Source organism: Salvelinus alpinus, chromosome 23 (assembly GCF_045679555.1).
Source record: "Salvelinus alpinus chromosome 23, SLU_Salpinus.1, whole genome shotgun sequence".
In the NCBI taxonomy this organism is placed as follows: Eukaryota; Metazoa; Chordata; class Actinopteri; order Salmoniformes; family Salmonidae; genus Salvelinus; species Salvelinus alpinus.
Genome location: NC_092108.1, coordinates 17857441 through 17878567, shown reverse-complemented (window position 1 = coordinate 17878567; position 21127 = coordinate 17857441). Strand labels below are relative to the sequence as shown.

At 38.6% G+C, this 21127-nt stretch overlaps 1 protein-coding gene across 1 annotated transcript in view; it reads left to right on the top strand.

Moving 5' to 3' along the window:
• Positions 1-2: 2 nt before the first annotated feature.
• LOC139550436 (uncharacterized) overlaps positions 3-21127 on the top strand; it is a 36579-nt gene continuing 15454 nt past the window's right edge. The window contains exons 1-6 of the mRNA XM_071361341.1: positions 3-157; positions 2796-2998; positions 6670-6774; positions 7011-7106; positions 20214-20324; positions 20902-21025. Of these exons, the coding sequence (XP_071217442.1) occupies positions 133-157; positions 2796-2998; positions 6670-6774; positions 7011-7106; positions 20214-20324; positions 20902-21025 (664 nt within the window). The 5' untranslated portion in view covers positions 3-132. The remainder of the gene's footprint in view (positions 158-2795; positions 2999-6669; positions 6775-7010; positions 7107-20213; positions 20325-20901; positions 21026-21127) is intronic.

Here is a 21127-nt window from a genome sequence, read left to right as displayed (position 1 = left end):
TTCATTTTTTACTGTGCATGCACCGTCGGATGCACTGAGCTATGGGTCTAATGTCGTAAACAAGATTTTCACGGACAGATCTGTGAAGAGAGCCACTGTTTTTGGTCTAGCTAATGTTTGCAAAACAACAAAATGCAAACGCTCCGGGAGGAAAAGGGTAAACTATCCATATATTGCAATTCATTGTATAGGTGACCTGTTGTAGTGTGCATTGCTGCTACAATTTCAAGCTAGCTAGCCAACCACCATCTTTGCCAGTAGTCTCGAGGAAAGGGCTATAATAAAAGATGGTTTGTTTAGTGGCTACACGGACTTTTCTGACGTGCAAACCGATATTTAATCTCAGAATTTGTAAAACATTTGGTTAATGTCAGGGTTAATGGTTTGGTTAAGTTAAGTTAAGGGTCATTTTTCGATTTGGCTAGTCTTGCACGTCAGAAATGTCCGTAATGTATAGCCCTTCCCCCAGTCCCTCAACCTGAGGTTGAAGCTGGGCCCAGGGGCGTATTCATTACGCCTTTTCTGTTGAAAAACGTTTCTTAAGCAGACGCAAACTGGATGAAACGTGATGGACCTTCCTGAATTCGTCCATTAGAAACTCTCGTTTTAGTTGCAAATTGTTTCGTTTTGCAACTGTTTGTACTAATGATTACACCCCTGGCTTGAGCCTGGGGACGAGGTTAAACCACAGCCATTTTGTAAAATATCTATAGCCAGATAGAATATCCTGCATTCGAAGTCAATAATATAAATAATTACAAATGTTGTGCAACTCAGACAGTAGTATTTTTTTGTGTAATATGTGTAGAGTTTAGTGTAATTTGTGTAGCCTAGTGTAATGTGTGTAGCTATATAGCAGGGGTGCTCAAACTTTTGGGTTTGGTGGGCCAAAGTATAATCTGTCTGGTGGGCCCAACAAATATACATTGTTGATTTAGAAAAAAGAATAGGTAAACAATAGCTTTTTTGAAAACAATTGTAGAATTACACTTCAAACAATCAAATTGCAGCCATATAACTTGACACCTAACACATTCTGATTACCAGTATTAAATATTTTACCGTTGTGTCATAGAAACTGCAACCAAGTTTCTATGTTAGTAAGGTTAAAAACGTGAATATGTGCAGGGGGCCTTAAGTGAGATTCAGGATGGTTCCTGAATTATTATTTTTTAATCATTAACTGCATTGCCTTGCTTTTCTGGTTGGCTGGATGCAAGTTTCACAATCCAATTATTTCAAATTTACAGGAGTGCAAATTTCACCATGGCACGGGCGATACATTGGCACATGAGAATTATTAGAATATGGCAAATATTATAATATTTGAGCATTTTATCCATGATTGCTTTCGTGGCCTACCTCAGACATAAAACAGACAGTGCCTTGCTTTTGTGGCCTACCTCAGACATAAAACAGACAGTGCCTTGCTTTTGTGGCCTACCTCAGACATAAAACAGACAGTGCCTTGCTTTCGTGGCCTACCTCAGACATAAAACAGACAGTGCCTTCAGAAAGTATTCATTCCCCTTGGTTCTTGATTTATTTCTCACATTGTTGTTACAACCTAAATTCAAAATGTATGAAATAGTTTTATTCTCACCCATCTACACACTACCCCATAATGACAAAGTGAAAACATGTTTTTAGAAATTGTTGCAAATGTATAGAAAATAAATTTGTATGCACACCGCTTTGCTATGACACTCCAAATTGAGCTCTATTGCATCCAATTTCCTTGATAATCCTTGAGATGTCACTACTAGGCTTGAATGGCTGGATCCCGGTTACTGAGATTTACCGCCAAAAACCACTCCCCTTTCCCAGGAGAAATAACTGCAAAAAAATGGTAAATCATAATAAATTATTTATATGGCCATCATAACGTGAAATGGAACAGTTAAATTATATGCATTGTTTAAATCTGGCTCTCTACGTCCTGTCTGCTTGATGAATCATCAACGCACAGGGTGGGGACAGACATCTCAGTATGGAGCACAGTTCACAATGCATGTAGACCTATCATCTCATCATGGTAACTTTTTGGCGTATCACAGGTAGGCGTACATTTGCTGCCTATGATACAGTAATATAAAGAACGAATGCATGTCTAATTTACACATCTACATTTGGCTTTTGGGGGGTCACCTTATTTTTTTAATTGTAAAGATTATTTTATTGCAGCTGCAGAGTTTTAAAACAGCCTATCACTCGAAAATCGGTTTAAATCAGTGCACGCGCGACCATACTCTCGCAGTCTTTCTCTCCATCAATTCCATTCAAAATAGTTAAACCAGTCCAAGATTTATATCAGGCCTATATAAATGTAAATGTAGATGTCCTAGCCTACCTCTTTCATGTAATTAAATAAATGCAGTATTAGCCTTATATTTAGCTAATGAATGATGGGTGATGCATAATAATCTTTGTACGTATAGCCTCTATCTCTTGCGCAATATGCATGCTCCGCTGGCCTCTCCCTAAAAAATACTCCTTAACTCTTGGAGTCCCATGCAGGAAAAGCTAGACTAGAACAGTTTGCTGGACTTTATTTTCTTTAGCATTTCTTATGCCAATGGAATATTTCAAGCTTATCTTTAAAAAAAAAAAGGTTATTTCAGAATATTCAGGTGTGTTAGCTGGCAAACTCATTGATTCGGCTTTGTATATAACTCACTGGAGAGTAGAGTGAACAAGAGCAAAAAGGGTTGGGACATATATGAAGTATGCCCCCCCCCCCCAAGTTATAGTAACTAGCTTGTTTTTTCATTTAAATGTTTCATTTTCTCTTCTAGGTCCTCCTCTTCCTCTGTCGTCTATGCGTCTTTTTATTCCTCCACTGCGCCTGGTGTGTGCAGCTCTGTGGCAGGTTGTAGAGCGGAGAGACATCATGGACTATGGGCTGCTGGAGGAGTTCGCCACCAGCGTGTTGGAAATAGTCCCTGAACTGATGACTTACAGAGAGAGGGTCCAACTCCTCATGGGACTGAGAGCACGGGTGAGTGGGGGTGACAGGAGGGAAAGGAGTTGCTGCTAGGCACAGATCTAGGATCAGTGTACCCTCCTGAAATGTGAACAATTTATGGAAGGAAAACATAGGGCTGTGATGGTCATGGAATTTTGAATGCAGGTTATTTGTCAGCCAAAGGACCTCCGTCAACATTATAACCGTTCGAATAGCAAAAAACTGCAATTTCTCTCCTCCGCTCCTGACACTGCGCCTAGGACTCAAATCAGAAATGTGATATTCTGTCTTTACTGTTTAGCCAAGCAGTATAACACTAACCCACCTTGCGAGTTATTTGCCGAACTAGAGCCTACAGTGCATTCGGGAAGTATTCAGAGTAGTGATGCACCGATATGACATTTTTGGCTGATACCACTATCCGATATTTTCCTTGACAAAAAAAACGATACTGATGTTTACAGTTTTAGCGGCCTTTTTAAGCATTCTAGTATAGTTAACACACACATGGACGCAGCGGTCTAAGGCATTGCATCTCAGTGCAAGAGGCGGCACTACAGTCCCTGGTTCGAATCCAGGCTGTATTGCATCCGGCCGTGATTGGGAGTCTAATAGGGCGGCGCACAATTGGTCCAGTGTCATCCGGCTTTGGCCGAGATTGGCCTTCATTGTAAATAAGAATTTGTTCTTAACTGACTTGTCTGTAACCTTCATTTAACTAGACACCACACTGACCAAAAAGTTATTTTGTTGGCATTTACATTTGTCCCCATTACCAGTATAACATAATCAAAACCTATTTCTTTTACTTACTTGCGGTGCTGTTTCGTTGTTCAGTCGTTTCATTCTCAACCAGGATTTCTATGGAACGCCGTTTTGGTCTTTGCATGTCAAAAAAGATGCTATTTAACACTATTTGTCGTGTCAAATAAGCTTGTTGACCAATCAGGACCTGAATATGACTGAACGTCACACAATAATTTAACGCGTTGATACATTTTTTATGTAGGTATTACACATTGATTACACTCACTCGTATTTCATATGTCACAACGATTCATCGATACGTATGCTATGATGCTGGTAAAGTTGTCTCGCGCACCTACAGTGCTGGTCATTAAAAAAAAGCTAGCTAGCTCATGGATGCAAACAATGTTCTTCCCCAAAAACATAGCAAAACGACATCATCTGTTTCAGTAGCTATAGTTAGCTTCACCATTAATAAAATAAGAACTGTCTTATAAATTAGGGTTATTTTTAGATGACTACACGAAGCTATATAGTTAGCTTGGCCTTTTGAAGGCCAACCGCAAAGTTCACTATTGTGGCTAGCTTCACATAGATGGATCTGACCACCATTAATAAAATAAGAACTGTCTTGTAAATTAGGGTTATTTTAGATGACGACACGTAGCTATATAGTTACTATATTAGGGTTATTTTAGATGACGACTCGTAGCTATATAGTTACTATATTAGGGTTATTTTAGATGACGACACGTAGCTATATAGTTACTATATTAGGGTTATTTTAGATGACGACACGTAGCTATATAGTTACTATATTAGGGTTATTTTAGATGACGACACGTAGCTATATAGTTACTATATTAGGGTTATTTTAGATGACGACACGTAGCTATATAGTAACTATATAACTACGTGTCGTCATCTAAAATAACCCTAATATAGTTACTATATAGCTACGTGTCGTCATCTAAAATAACCCTAATTTACAAGACAGTTCTTAGGGTTAAGAAATTAGGGTTAAGTGCCTTGCTCAAGGTAGGGCTGGGCGATATGGACAAAATATCATATCACGTTATTTAAACAATGTTTTACGGTATGATGGTATTTGACGATATTTTATATTTTTTAATAATACAAGTAGTGAGTAGTGCATAACTCTAGGGTGGCAACACAGACCCATTGAAATCCCTTAAAGTATATCTCTATTCTGATTGTTTTATACTGTTCAATTCAACCCCAAAATAATTTCAGCATTTTCATACATTTCTGCATTTACTCCACTCATTTGAGATAATATCCATACTGCCACATAGGGCTACACGATATGGGCAAACAATCTAGATTTTTTAACCAAATGTTTGACTTGCGATTTAGAGCAAAACACTTGGGTGAGCTGTTGGAATCATGGAAATAGAATGATTATTCTAATTCTATAGTGAAAATATAATAGTGGGCACTTTGAGTACAATGTTGCCATGGCAATGAATTAAAATGCCAGGGAGGGGGTATTGTGACAGGGTAGGAACCAAAGTATTGTTAAGTGTTTCCTAGGGGACCCTATAGTCTTTGGCTACATTTAATGTTTTCTCTTCGCTACTTCATGTAGCAAATATATTCATGCTTTACGTATTCCTCTTTGATTTAGAAGATACTGTTGCACAAACAACATGCTGATTTAGGTCTTCACCATAGCTGTTATTATCAGGCTGCATTGCTAATTACGTTACCTGTAACTCAGTACATTTTATTAGCTAGCTAGCCAGCTAACTAGAGATTAGCATTAACAAGATGTTAACCAAACTTGCTAAGAAAAGACAAACTAGCTGTTGAGCCATTTTGCAGATGTAATAAACACAAACAAATAGTTGAATTATAGAACGCTAGTGGATTTATATTAAGAAGCAAAGTGAAAACAGCATCGTTGTCATCAACATTGTTGCATGTGCTGCGTTGACCATGTGCTGCAGACTGAACGCAAGTGTCTCGGGGTCGAGAAACTATAAATGCGCTCCTTGAGTGACAGGGGGCGGGGCAAAGTTTGTGTGGAAAGTGGCATGGAGAGAGAGCGAGAGAGATGACTCAAGTAACGAAGTAAACTATAAAAATGGATGTTACACACGGCGTATCACATTTAACAAGCCAAACATTCAAATACCGTTATAGAAGGTAAAGTAAAAACCCAAACCAGTCTGTGCATCAATACCGGTATATATGGTATACCACCCAGCCCTAGCTCCAGGGCACATCGACAGATTTTTATTCTGGTCAGCTAGGGGATTCAAACCAGCAACCTTTCTGTTACAAAAACACTCAGATAAAACTCCACCTTATGGGACAGCGAGGACTGTGAAAAGACACACACAGGCACAGGCATACACACACATACACATGGATTGTATATATGTGGTAGTAGAGTAGTGGCCTGAGGCCACACAATTAATGTGTTGTGAAAAGTGTTATGTCATGTAATATTTTTTATTGTATATAATTTCCTTAATGTTGCTGGACCCCAGGAAGAGCAGCTAATGGGGATCCTTAATAAATAAAAATACTGCCCCCTCCCCCACTTTTAACCAGTAGGCTTTCTGCCCTATCTGTTCCACAACACTAAATTCTAAAACTGGCTATTTTTGTGTCCTCTCGTCTTTCCTTATATCGGCTGTTAGATGTGAACCATGCTTACTTTTATTTTACTATATTTAGGTAAAGTTTGTCCACTTCAAAATGAAGTTGATAAAAAAATATGTTTTTATTAAAACGCTTATGATAGTTATTTTATTTACATGACGCCTTCATCCGTAATAGTCGGTTACACGATTATACAATTACTGTGCCAGCACTAGGAAAATGCGAGATTTACATTAGATAAGTGCAACCTCATCCTACTTAAACATTGAACTCAACAATCACACATACCTGCTGCCATTGTTGATAAATTGTAATTTGATTGACAGCTGGTTCTGGAGTTGTGTCGCTGTGATGATGAGCTGTGTCGTCCTGATACTGTCCAGCCACACCTGAACAGGATAAGGAGCTGTGTCTCCAATCAGAAGGGAGAGGTGAGGACTGCTCTGAGAAGGAACATTGATTCTAATAGCTCTGTTGGTAGTAGTGTGGTCCTTGAAACATGGTGCTTATAATGTGGGTTTTATTTCCACATTTGCCTCAAAAGACTTAAGTATGTAAGTCAGTAAGTATATTTGCAAAATGTCTATATTCAGTAGATCAACAGTGTATAGGAAGTCTTGTTAGCCTATGGTTAGTTTTATTTACCCACTGTGCATTATTGCTGCAGGTTTCAGATCCAAAGGTGGAAGCATCAGAGGCCAGCTTCATGAAGCTGATTGAAACCCTACTGGAGCAGCCAGAGGAGAGGGAACTCTTCTTTCAGGTCAGTGTCATAACATGCTGGGGAAAAGTGACATGATTGCATTTCACTCCTTCCGTGTCCAACCTGGTGCGAGAATCATAATGAGTGAGCTGTTCATTTCAACGGAACCCATTTTTTAGCCATAGATTGCAAACCAACAACCGTATTTCCAGGCTTATGTTATTCACTATTTCTGTATGTATGTACAGTGCCTTCGGAAATTATTAATACCCCTTGACCTATTCCACATTTTGTTGTTATAGCCTGAATTCAAAATGTATTAAATAGTTGTTTTTTTCCTCACCCATCTACACACAATGCCACATAATGACAAAGTGAAAACATGTTTTTAGAAATGTTTGTACATTTATTGAAAATGTATTGAAAATTAAACTACATACATATCTCATTTACATAAGTATTCATAACCCCTGAGTGAATACTTTGTAGAAGCACCTTTGGCATTGATTATAGCTGTGAGTGTTTCTGGGTAAATCTCTACCCAGTGGGCATAAAATGTAATAAAGACATCTTTTACTGGTTGAAATCTAGTCTGGACGTCATAACCAGATCACAACCAGATTAAGATGTCTTCTACATTACGTCTTTTTGACGTCATGAAAAATATTTCTGACAGTCTCTATGGTCCTATAGCTATCAGAGATTGTACCTACTTTAGAGAATATCCGATACTATAAATGCTTTTGCTTTTACTAAAGGCTATGTTTTTCGTAGTTGCAGTCCACCCAATTGAAAAGTGCACATTCACTTCCTTAACATTTGTTCTAGGCTACCAGCATGTAAGATAAACAATGCACAATATGACAGGATACCCTTAAAAAATGGCACTGCTGTTAAAATGCAGTAAAACTGCGGAACAATGAAATAATGGTTGTTTAATTAATGATATCTGGTAGCTTGCTGTGTGTGTTGGCTTTCTAATGGTAATCTCTTGTCTGTGTTAACTAATTGTACTGTTTATTGTGCTGCACATTTTCTTCGCTTCCACTGAATGCTGTTTTCATGTTCTATTATGACTAACAAATAGGTCTTTTATTTCTATATCCTCAAAAAAAATTCAAGCAATAATTGGTCCAAAATGATTGCACCTGAATTTGACCCAGATAATATGACTATAATATTTTTCCTTAAAGCTTTTAAACAATTAACATAATGTGTGCTGTAATTGCATTTTAATTTCAGTAGCTAAATTAGGAGGTAGGCATATCAGTTCCAGCTAAAACTTGGATTGGAATCTGTGCTTCGTGCACAGCAATAGATCTCAGCGCAGCCTACTCGAGCACATAGGTCAACATTCCATGTTAGTTGGGACAGCTCGCCCAGTAGGCTACACAACAACACAGTTGGAAAACAACAACAGTTTCTTGAAATTTAAACTAAAAAACTAACAGATTTGCCTGCTGTGGTAGTCCCTGTTCTCCTACATTCTTGTTTTACTTTTGTAATTGAAGCAGTGGTTTGTTGGGGAGAAGAACATCAAGGAAAGATTTGCTAGCTAGCTAAATTAGATGGCTAATTTTAGCTAACTAGCTGTCTAACGTTAGCTGTCTGGCTAATCTCCATGGACATGGTAAGTTTTCATTTTACCTTTTGTAGGCGTTGGGTCTAGCTAGCTAACATTTTGATATACGTTTAGTTAATGACAGTAAATGTGTGTGTTCTCTCTGCGTGTGTGCGTGAGAGATGATGATCACAATAACATTTGAAAACATTGTCATGTCAATATTGTCATGCTAGCTATGAGTGTGTGTTCTGTGAGAGAGAGAGAGGGGGAAGAGATGATGATTATGACCACAATACCTTAAAGAAAAGATTGTCAACATTGTGAGAGAGAGATGGTACATGAATACACATATCGTAAACATTTATTGTGTGTGAGACGGTAAGCTAGCCTAATTCTTGAAATGTGTACATATGGATGTTTAGACTTTCTTGAGATATTTTTGTGTACATTTCATTTGACAATATGATACATTTTGCCTGTCCTGCTCCTCCTCAACACTCATTCTAACATTATACCTCTCAACTGCCTTTTTCAATTCTTGGTTCTCTTATTTTTGCAGGAAACTCTAGCTTGGATGGAAGGTTGGAGGAGGGAACAAAGGGAATGAGTATAGAAGTTATCCAGTCTGCTGACTAAGAAATGCAAATAGACAGCAAAACATAGATGGAGAGAGAGAGCCTGTCTCCAGGATTGCTGAGGTGCAACATAGTCAATGCACTTGCTAGGCTATGTCTAACTTTGTGAAGACCTTGGGTAATGGCTAATCATGATTTGTCTTTACAGTTCCTGAAACATGTCAATGACCTGATGCATGGCCTCTACAGCAATGCCTGGCCACACACTCAATTACCAGTGACCTATTCTGCCACATCCCAGGTAAAGGAGAGATCAGAACCACTCCTCTTTAAATCAATAGTAATTGACAGTAAGTTGTTTGCAAAATGTTTGTTTCTTCGGTTTGATACTCTGATCTTCAGTGTGTTTTGATTCCTACCAACCAACTTTGTAAAGGTTAGGTTTGTACTAGCTATGCTGATGATCATTAACTTTTTTCATTGCATCAGGTCTCACTGAGACTGGATTTCCCAAGAGACATGCTATTCAGCTGCCCGATCTTACACTCTTAGAAAAAAGGGTGGTATCTAGAACCTTAAAGGGTTCATCGGCCGTATGAGAACCCTTTGAAGAACCCTTTTTGGTTCCAAGTAGACCCCTTTGGTTCCAGGTAGATGTATTTTGGGTTTCATGTAGAACCCTTTCCACAGAGAGTTATACATGGAACCCAAAGGGGTTCTACATGGAACCAAAAAGGGTTATCCTATGGGGACAGCCAAAGAACCCTTTTGGAACCCTTTTTTTCTCCGAGTGTTGTGTAAGTAGATACAATTGAAGTAGCAATAATATACATTTTGTAAAGCAAATCAAATCCTATTTTAACTCACCTTTTTTTTCAGGTGCACAATCCATGAGTCCTGATTCAACACAAACTCACACGTGTGCAGTTGCAGAGAAGAGGAAGAGATTTGGAATTACACCCATTTCTAACAATGTTTGTTGCAAGAATGATATGACACACACAACTTTTGAACAAAATAATATTTTATTGGTTTCTATTGCCTCATACACATACTTACATTGTTGTATTTAGCTTTCTTTGTTTAAGACTAGCAAACTGTCCTCAATTGGGGGAACCTCTGTCCGGAACAATGTCCACAGGATTTTGTTTGAATATTACAACACGAATTCGGATTAAGCAAAACTTTACTATTTAGAGATGAGTTAAAAATGGTAATTATCCAACTACTGTCTAATTTTGATATCCTCTTTCTTAAAAATGTTTCAGATTGTTCACCAATGAATTAATGTCTCACTTCAATATGAGGGGACAGAAGAGCAAACATGCCTTGGCCTTACTTTTAGTAGATTCTGACTGTTAAAGATATTTTACTGTGCGTTACTGTTCTGTCGTGTCCTGCATGCCCACATTATGCCAATCATTCATTTATTTTCTTCTCTTTCTATGCATACAGTAAGTGTCCGAAAACTCACGAGGTTAATGTGTTGCAGGCCCTCTGGAAAGTCTTAAAATATGCCTGTGACCGCCGTGGTGGAGGAGGAGGCAAAGTATGTACAGTACCAGTCAAAAGTTTGGAAACACCTACTCATTCAAGGGTTTTTATTTGTTTGTACTATTTTCTACATTGTAGAATAATAGTGAAGACATCAAAACTATGAAATAACACATGGAATCATGTAGTAATCAAAAAAGTGTTACGCAAATCAAAGTATATTTAATATTTTAGATTCTTCAAAGTAGCCACCTGTTGCCTTGATGACAGCTTTGCATGCTCTTGGCATTCTCTCAACCAGCTTCACCTGGAATGCTTTTCCAACAGTCTTGGAGTTCCCACATATTCTGAGCAGTTGTTGGCTGCTTTTTCTTCATTCTGCGGTCCAACTCATCCCAAATGGTCTCAATTGGGTTGAGGTTGGGTGATTTGTTGAGGCCAGGTCATCTGATGCAGATTTCCCTTCACTTTCCTTCTTGGTCAAATAGCCCTTACATAGCCTGGAGGTGTGTTGAGTCATTGTCCTGTTGAAAAAACAAATGATTGTTCCACTAAGCACAAACCAGATGGGATGGTGTATCGCTGCAGAATGCTGTGGTAGCCATGCTGGTTAAGTGTGCCTTGAATTCTAAATAAATCACTGACAGTGTCACCAGCAAAGCACCCCCACACCATCGCACCTCCTCCGTGCTTCACAGTGGGAACCACACCTTTGGAGATCATCCGTTCACCTACTCTGTGTATCACAAAGACACGGCGGTTGGAACCAAAAATTTCACATTTGGACTCATCAGACCAAAGGACAGATTTCACCTGTCTAATCTCCATTGCTTGTGTTTCTTGTCCCAAGCAAGTCTCTTCTTCTTATTGGTGTCCTTTAGCAGTGGTTTCTTTGCAGCAATTTGACCATGAAGGCCTGATTCACACAGTTTCCTCTGAACAGTTGATGTTGAGATGTGTCTGTTACTTGAATTCTGTGAAGCATTTATTTGGGCTGCAATTCCTGAGGCTGGTAACTTTAATGAGCTTATCCTCTGCAGCAGAGGTAACTCTGGGTCTTCCTTTCCTGTGGCGGTCCTCATGAGAGCCAGTGTTCATCATAGAGCTTGATGGTTTTTGCGACTGCGCTTGAAGAAACTTTCAAAGTTCTTGACATTTTCCTATTTAACTGACCTTCATGTCTTAAAGTAATGATGGACTGTCATTTCTCTTTGCTTATTTGAGCTGTTCTTGACATAATATTGACTTGGTCTTTTTCCATGTATGGCTATCTTTTGTATACCACCACTACCTTGTCACAACACAACTGATTGGCTCAAACGCGTTAAGAATGAAAGAAATTCCACAAATGAACTTTTAACAAGACACACCTGTTATTTGATATGCATTCCGGTGATTACCTCATGAACCTGGTTGAGAGAATGCCAAGAGTGTGCAAAGCTGTCAAGGCAAAGTGTTGCTACTTTGAAGAATCTCAAATATATATTTTGATTTGTTTAACAGTTTTTTGTTTACTATATGATTCCATATGTGTTATTTCATAGTTTTGATGTCTTCACTATTCACTATTATTCTACAATGTAGAAAATCAGAAAAAGCCTGGAATGAGTAGGTGTGTCCCAAAATTTTGACAGGTACTGTAGATGAGCAAGTTGCTATTTTTTGAAGACATCTCTAAGCTGTAACTGTCACAAAATGTTTCAACTAGTACCAAGGAAATACTTTTAGCCAGCTGAGTCCACAAAGTTTATTCAGTGATATCCTTTTCTAGTTTGCTATTAAAATCTCATTATTGATTAAGGTGTAATGTGCTGAATGTCTTTACTGCAGATCTGATCCATCACATGACTCTTCAACATCGCCTTCTGTGCTCAGAGATCCTTGATGAGTATCTACCCCATCACACCACTCTTATTAATCATTAATCAAATAAAACAATGGGCCTTTATATACTCTGTGTCCCAGTCTTTCTATGCATTTAATGTCTGTGAGTGAATTATGAAACAATTACTGGAAATTGTGATGTAGATTTGTTTTTGCCATTGCTTGATCTATTTTAAATGTAAGAATATGTTGCAGATTAAATGTAATTGGTGACTATGGAAACAAATATAAATGTATTGAGCAATGTTTTCAATATCCAACTTTATCCTCTGCAATACTTTTTACAGTACACTCTTAGCACATTTTTTTCTATATTGAACCTAAAAAGGTTATTCAGCAGTTCCCATAGGAGAACCCTTTGAAGAACCCTTTTTGGTTTCAGGTAGAACCCTTTTCGGTTCTATGTAGGACCATTTCCACAGGGGGTTCTACATGAACACAAAACGGGTTCTATGTAGAACCAAAAAGGCTTCTCCCTAGAACCAAGAAGGGTTCTCCTATGGGGACAGCTGAAGAACTCTTTTTTTGTCCTAAGAGTGTATGTAATAAACTGTAATCATAACCTGGTAATGACCACCTGACGATGTCTTAACTATGACCACCAGTAGGCTACATCATATAGCAGCACATAATAGTGGTCAGAATTATGACCAACTGGTCGTATGGTGGTAAGAAAAATACATCATATTCTGGTCAGTAAAAAGACATAACAAAACGTTCTATTTCAACCGTTTTGCGACCAGAATAATACGTCATAAGACGTCTTTTCAACCAGGTTTTGCCCACTGGTTAAGAGCTTTCCACACCTGGATTGTGCAACATTTTGTTAATTATTTTTTATTTAAAAAATTAACATTCTTCAAGCTCTGTCAAATTGGTCGTTGATCATTGCTTGACAACCAATTTCAGGTCTTGCCATAGATTTTCAAGTAGATTTAAGTCAAAACTGTAACTCGGCCACTCTCTCAATATTCACTGTCTTCTTGTTAAGCAACTCCAGTGTAGATTTGTGTTTTAGGTTATTATTCGGCTGAAAGGTGAATTAATCTCTTAGTGTCTGGTGGAAGGCAGACTGAACCAGGTTTTCCTCTAGGATTTTGCCTGTGCTTATCTCCATTCCGTTTCTTTTTTATTCTGAAAAACTCCATAGTCCTTAACGTTTACAAGCATACCCATAACACCACCTATGCTTGAAAATACAGAGAGTGGTACTCGGTAATGTGTTGTATTGGATTTGCCCCAAACGTAACACTTTGTTTTCAGGACAAAAAGTGAATTACTTAGCCAATTTTTTACAGTATTACAGTGGTATTACATTCCTTTAAAAGTTGCAGCGTGCTGCGGCGCAGCTTGCATGTTGCCACAGAATTCTATGGCACGTTATTTATGTGTGAACCACTGGTACCATTAATGCTAGTTAGTGCTAGTTTGACCACCATCTTTGAGAAGCATTTGATAGCCTTCAATAATGACTGTAATAGAGAATGCAGGCACGCGGGAGACCGGGGTTCAATTCCCTGACGGAGAGGAAGGAGTATGCTGTCCTTGTAAATAAGAATTTGTTCTTAACTGATTCAATATGTGCTATTTCGTAGTTGTGATGTCTTCACTATTCTACAATATAGAAAATAATAAAAATAAAGAAAAACCCTGGAATGAGTAGGTGTGTCCAAACTTTTGACTGGTACTTGCTTAATTAATTTGATTAATATTATGGTGTTTCTATTCCAAGAAAAATGAAAAACCCTCTGGGTTTCCGTTATAGCGCTGTACAACGTGACGGTCGGGAGTACAGTACTGGGCTATTTAGCTAAAGAATCCCTGTGTCGTGTGGGCAGGGCAGGCGGGAGACTGGGGTTCAATTCCCAGACGTGGAGGAAGGAGTAGGCTGTCCTTGTAAATAAAAATTTGTACTTAACTGACTTGCCTAGTTAAATAAAGGTTACACTAAGAGCATAACATTTCTACACCTTAATTTTCTAATTCTAGTCTAACCAATACCCAAACTGAGATTAAGTGAAAATAAAAATCTCATTTTATTTATGAAGACCATGCTTGTCTCAGAGTAGCGTGAAACGGTGCTAAATCCCATTGCTTCTAAATTCAACATGCTCTTTAAATAAGACCTACACCACGTTTAACAGCACATTACTCAACACTAGTGAGACTCATGTCGCCTACGGTAGGCCTACAGTATATCTAAAAATGTGACGTGACTCTCCGCCAATAATTACATATAGAGGATTGGAGGATTCTAAATTAAAACAAAAGGTTGTGCTACATATACGGCTACTCAGTGGCTATTCTGAAAGTAGTTTGAGGGTCATAGGTCATAAGACTAAGGAGCTGTTGAAATTTGAATCTATCAAAAATTCTCGTAAAATCTCATGAGATGCAAATAGACAAACAAAAGGGTGTCCAATGTGTAGGCCTACTGAGTGTACATTATGAACCTTGTTTGAGGTGTGTGGGTCACATGACCAAGACGCTATTGAATTTCACAAATTAAAATAAATAATTTAAAATAGTGTGAGATGTAAACCAACTAAAAGCTAGAACCAGTTTTGAACGTTTTAGGAGTAATGGTTAAAGAGCTATTGAAATTTGAAAAATGTGATGTGTCACTATGTTGAAGGATTCTAAATTAAAACCAAAAGCCACCTCATGGGTCTCCCAGTGGTGGCCGGCACAGGTATCGAACCTACATCTGTAGCAATGCATTTTGCACTGCAGGAGCCCCCATCCACAAAGTATCAAAATACAGAGAGGTGTTGGTAAAGGTATATTGTCCTGCTAATAGCCCATAATGGGCTATTATAATACTGTACATGGTGTCCAGGTCAGGATAACCAAAACATTTCTATATTAAAGACTATCAGAAAGAATGTTGGTAGATATTTATTTTGATCCAAAGCCATGAATGAGTGAGTCACTCAGCTTCATGTAGGTGCTGGCTATATGACTTGATAATATATAATGATATTTTGGATGTTATTTTGTTTTCAAAAAAACAAAAGAGAGCAATTGTAATCTGAATAAATCCCAAAATAATATTTGTAAAGGCCAAAACATTTATTTCTGTTTTTAGAGGGAGAGAAACACTGGGCCAATTGTGCGCGCCCATAAAGGCCAAAATATAGCCCTGCTAATATCCATAATGGAGCTGTACAACGTGACTGTGTATTTGAAGGAGTATTTTCCAGTAAGCAACAATTTGTTTACCTTCATTAGACAACTTTTTTCCAGTATTTCTGTAATTCACTGATATTTATTCCCATAGTAATTCGTTATGGATCCAAAGCTAAATAAACATCACCATTTTGAAAGAGTATTTTTATCATTATTTTATTAACGAAAGCATAAAGATGTTGTTGAAGAAATACTGTACTGCTGTTTTGAGTTAGAAATGTAACACTTCAGAGTACTTAAGCATTGAATACATTGTAGGTAGGGGGATGTTCACACCTACAGTAGCCGGGCTACAAAGAGTCTATTGTCCTGCTAATCGGGCTACAAGTGTTTGAAAACCTGTTTTCAAAATGTCACCAGCTGTTCATCACTACTGTAAATAAAAACACAGCATCTTGTTTACATCTTGTTTACATTCTTTATTGTAACCACAATGTCACAAATCATTTGTATCTACCTTTCCAATTACATTTAGAGTTTGGGATTAATTCTATTAATATTATGGTGTTTCTATTCCAAGTAAAATAAAAAACCCTCTGGGTTTCCGTCAGGATGGAATGGAAAATATGGAGCTGTACAACGTGGTGATCGGGAGTACAGCACTGGGCTATTTAGCTAAAGAATCCAGTGTCCTGCGGAGACCAGCGTTCAATTCCCCGACAGGGAGGAAGGAGTAAACTGTCCTTTGTAAATAAGAATTTGTTCTTAACTGACTTGCCTAGTTAAATAAAGGTTACACTAAGAGCATAACATTTCTACACCCTCATTTTCTAATTCTAGTCTAACCAATACCAAAACGGAGATTCGGTGAAAATAAAAATCTCATTGATTTATCAAGACCAGTCCCCATGCTTGTCTCAGAGCCGCACGAAACTGTGCTAAAATAGTTGTAGGCTATTGCTTTTAACTTCAATATGCTTTTAAATACAGTGGGGAGAACAAGTATTTGATACACTGCCGATTTTGCAGGTTTTCCTACTTACAAAGCATGTAGAGGTCTGTAATTTTTATCATAGGTACACTTCAACTGTGAGAGACGGAATCTAAAACAAAAATCCAGAAAATCACATTGTATGATTTTTAAGTAATTAATTTGCATTTTATTGCATGACATAAGTATTTGAACACCTACCAACCAGTAAGAATTCTGGCTCTCACAGACCTGTTAGTTTTTCTTTAAGAAGCCCTCCTGTTCTCCACTCATTACCTGTATTAACTGCACATGTTTGAACTCGTTACCTGTATAAAAGACACCTGTCCACACACTCAATCAAACAGACTCCAACCTCTCCACAATGGCCAAGACCAGAGAGCTGTGTAAGGACATCAGGGATAAAATTGTAGACCTGCACAAGGCTGGGATGGGCTACAGGACAATAGGCAAGCAGCTTGGTGAGAAGGCAACAACTGTTGGCGCAATTATTAGAAAATGGAAGAAGTTCAAGATGACGGTCAATCACCCTCGGTCTGGGGCTCCATGCAAGATATCACCTCGTGGGGCATCAATGATCATGAGGAAGGTGAGGGATCAGCCCAGAACTACACGGCAGGACCTGGTCAATGACCTGAAGAGAGCTGGGACCACAGTCTCAAAGAAAACCATTAGTAACACACTACGCCGTCATGGATTAAAATCCTGCAGCGCACGCAAGGTCCCCCTGCTCAAGCCAGCGCATGTCCAGGCCCGTCTGAAGTTTGCCAATGACCATCTGGATGATCCAGAGGAGGAATGGGAGAAGGTCATGTGGTCTGATGAGACAAAAATATAACTTTTTGGTCTAAACTCCACTCGCTGTGTTTGGAGGAAGAAGAAGGATGAGTACAACCCCAAGAACCCATCCCAAACGTGAAGCATGGAGGTGGAAACATCATTCTTTGGGGCTGCTTTTCTGCAAAGGGTACAGGACGACTGCACCGTATTGAGGGGAGGATGGATGGGGCCATGTATCGCGAGATCTTGGCCAACAACCTCCTTCCCTCAGTAAGAGCATTGAAGATGGGTCGTGGCTGGGTCTTCCAGCATGACAACGACCCGAAACACACAGCCAGGGCAACTAAGGAGTGGCTCCGTAAGAAGCATCTCAAGGTCCTGGAGTGGTCTAGCCAGTCTCCAGACCTGAATCCAATAGAAAATCTTTGGAGGGAGCTGAAATTCCGTATTGCCCAGCGACAGCCCCGAAACCTGAAGGATCTGGAGAAGGTCTGTATGGAGGAGTGGGCCAAAATCCCTGCTGCAGTGTGTGCAAACCTGGTCAAGAACTACAGGAAACGTATGATCTCTGTAATTGCAAACAAAGGTTTCTGTACCAAATATTAAGTTCTGCTTTTCTGATGTATCAAATACTTATGTCATGCAATAAAATGCAAAGGAATTACTTAAAAATCATACAATGTGATTTTCTGGATTTTTGTTTTAGATTCCGTCTCTCACAGTTGAAGTGTACCTATGATAAAAATTACAGACCTCTACATGCTTTGTAAGTAGGAAAACCTGCAAAATCGGCAGTGTATCAAATACTTGTTCTCCCCACTGTAAATAAGACCTACACCACTTTTAACAGCACATTACTCAACACTAGTGAGACTCATGTCGGCTACGGTAGGCCTACAGTATATCGAAAAACATGACATGACTCTCCGCCAATAATTACATATGGAGGATATTTCTGTAATTCAGTGATATTTATTCCCATAGTAATTCGTTATGGATCCATAACCAAATAAACATCGGCATTTTGAAAAGGTATTATTCATTTTTTTTTATTATGAAAGCATAAAGATGCCATTGTTAGTTACATTGTTTTAGTTTGAACGTGCAGACTGGCACTAAGAACAGAACAGCGGGAACGTTTCCCGAGTCAGCACCATTATGAGTGCAATTCCCTTAAATATTTTGGAGATGATTTTGTTTTCAAATAACGTAAAAAAGAGAGAAAAAGGCCATTCTTGAACATTGGGTGAGACATTGTTACTCATTTACATTCTTTATTGTAACCACGAAGCCAGTTTGTTATTTAGAATGATTTATTTCTGTTTTAGAGGGAGAAAAACCAAAAACCTACAGTCATCTCATGGGTCTCCCAGTCGAGGACGGCATGGGTAACGAACCAGCATCTGTAGCAACACGGCTTGCACTGCTGTGCAGTGTCTTAGACCGTTGCGCCACTTAGGCGCTGTACAACATGATTGGTCGGGAGTGGCATACAGTACTACAGTAAGAGCAAAATAATCCTAACAAAATAAAATATTAAAAACCTTAGTGTAACAACAGTTTTAATAAGTAATACTGAAGTCATGCACAATTATCAGTTTCTATTTAGGTTCATGTCAGTTAGAGACACAATAGGACCCAAAAGCATACTCAGTGCTCTAACTCCCCCTTGCGCTGGTCTGGAGCAATGAAGTGGTGGCGCAGCGTACCGTACTAAACCACAAATTACCTCTAAATCCCGCGGCATAAGCTCACAACTTTTAAAGGAGGAACCACTGTACTTTAGTGCCTTGTTACAACAGGATGCATGTTTTGAATATTTTTTACATTTACATTTACATTTAAGTCATTTAGCAGACGCTCTTATCCAGAGCGACTTACAAATTGGAAAGTTCATACATATTCATCCTGGTCCCCCCGTGGGGAATGAACCCACAACCCTGGCGTTGCAAGCGCCATGCTCTACCAACTGAGCCATTCACTCTTCTTTTCACTCTGTCAATTAGGTTAGTATTGTGGAGTAACTACAATGTTGTTGATCCATCCTCAGTTTTCTCTTATCACAGCCATTAAAGTCTGTAACTGTTTTAACGTCACTATTGGCCTCATGGTGAAATCCCTGAGTGTTTCCTCCCTTTCCGGCAACTTAGTTAGGAAGGACGCCTGTATCTTTGTAGTGACTGGGTGTATTGATACATCATCCAAAGTGTAATTAATAACTTCACCATGCTCAAAGAGATATTCAATGTTTGCTTTTTATTTTTACTCATCTACCAATAGGTGCCATCTTTGTGAGGCATTGGAAAACCTCCCTGGTCTTTGTTTGAATCTATATTTGAAATTCACTGGTCGACTGAGGGGCCTTACAGATAATTGTATGTGTGGTAGTCATAATACAATCATGTTAATCACTATTACTGCACACAGAGTGAGTCCATGCAACTTATTATGTGACTTGTTAAGCACATTTTTACTCATTTAGGCTTGCCATAACAATGTGGTTGACTACTTATTGATGCAAGACATTTAAGCTTTTAATTTTTAAGTCATATCTACAAATTTTAAAACAAGTTGCACTTTGGCATTATGAGGTATTATGTGTAGGCCAGTGACAATTTTTTTCTCTCCATTTAATCCATTTAAAATGAATCCTGTAACACAACAAAATGTGGGAAAAGTAATGGGGTGTGAATACTTTCTGAAGGCACTGTATGTACTTTCTACTGTCATCTGCTTGTCCTGTCTATCAGAATGTTTTCCCAGAGGAGTATGGCCCCAAGTATGACTCAACACTGCAGATTCTTGTGTGGGAGTTCCTGTCCAGACTGGAGAAACTGATTCCTGCTCCAAACCTTAAGCAGGTATTATTGTACTGTACATCATCTGAGGTATGAAATAGGGATGGCCATTTGAAAGAATGTCCATGTTCGAGTACTCTCATATTAAATTTTTTATGAGTTCTCAAGTACTCTCATGTCAGTGTGAAACGGGGCTGAATGCAAAATAAAGTTTACGGTATGCTGTTGGTTGCTGTAAATTCTGCTTGTTCTGATAAGGAAATGAAACACATTTTCACTGCACTTGACACACTCCACAAAGAATTGACACTTCTTAGAGTTTGTAATTTTGTCAGTGCTTATACGTTTAACCTTTTTAATAGTAGAATTTGTAAATTTTTTGTATTTGTATTTAATTATTAGCAATCAAATACACTCCTTGGATTAGTACTAGTGCCCATCCCTAGTATGAATTCGGCTCTCCAGTAAGAATGTGTCCCAAAGTGCCTCTCATTCCACACAAAACCTTGAAACACCATATTGTTATGGAATAGGTTGGATAGGTTAGGTCTTAGATGCATGATTAGACACTACCACTTCAGCAATATTAGCAGGCAAGTTAATTGGTTTTGTAACAATTGTTAATTTCTCCATCTCTTAGACTGCATCTTGGCTCAGCCTTGCCCCTGCTCTCTTAGAGGAGTGTGTGCAGTCTGTGGCTCACCCTGAGCCATTACAGGCACTCCTCCATCACCATAAAAATGGACATCACTTAGACACCAATGGTGGGTGGGGTGCAGGATTTGGAAATCATTTACTTTTCTGAATTTATTTTCTTTGTTAAAAAAAAATACTTCTGTCCTAATATTTCAATATTTTCCGGGAGA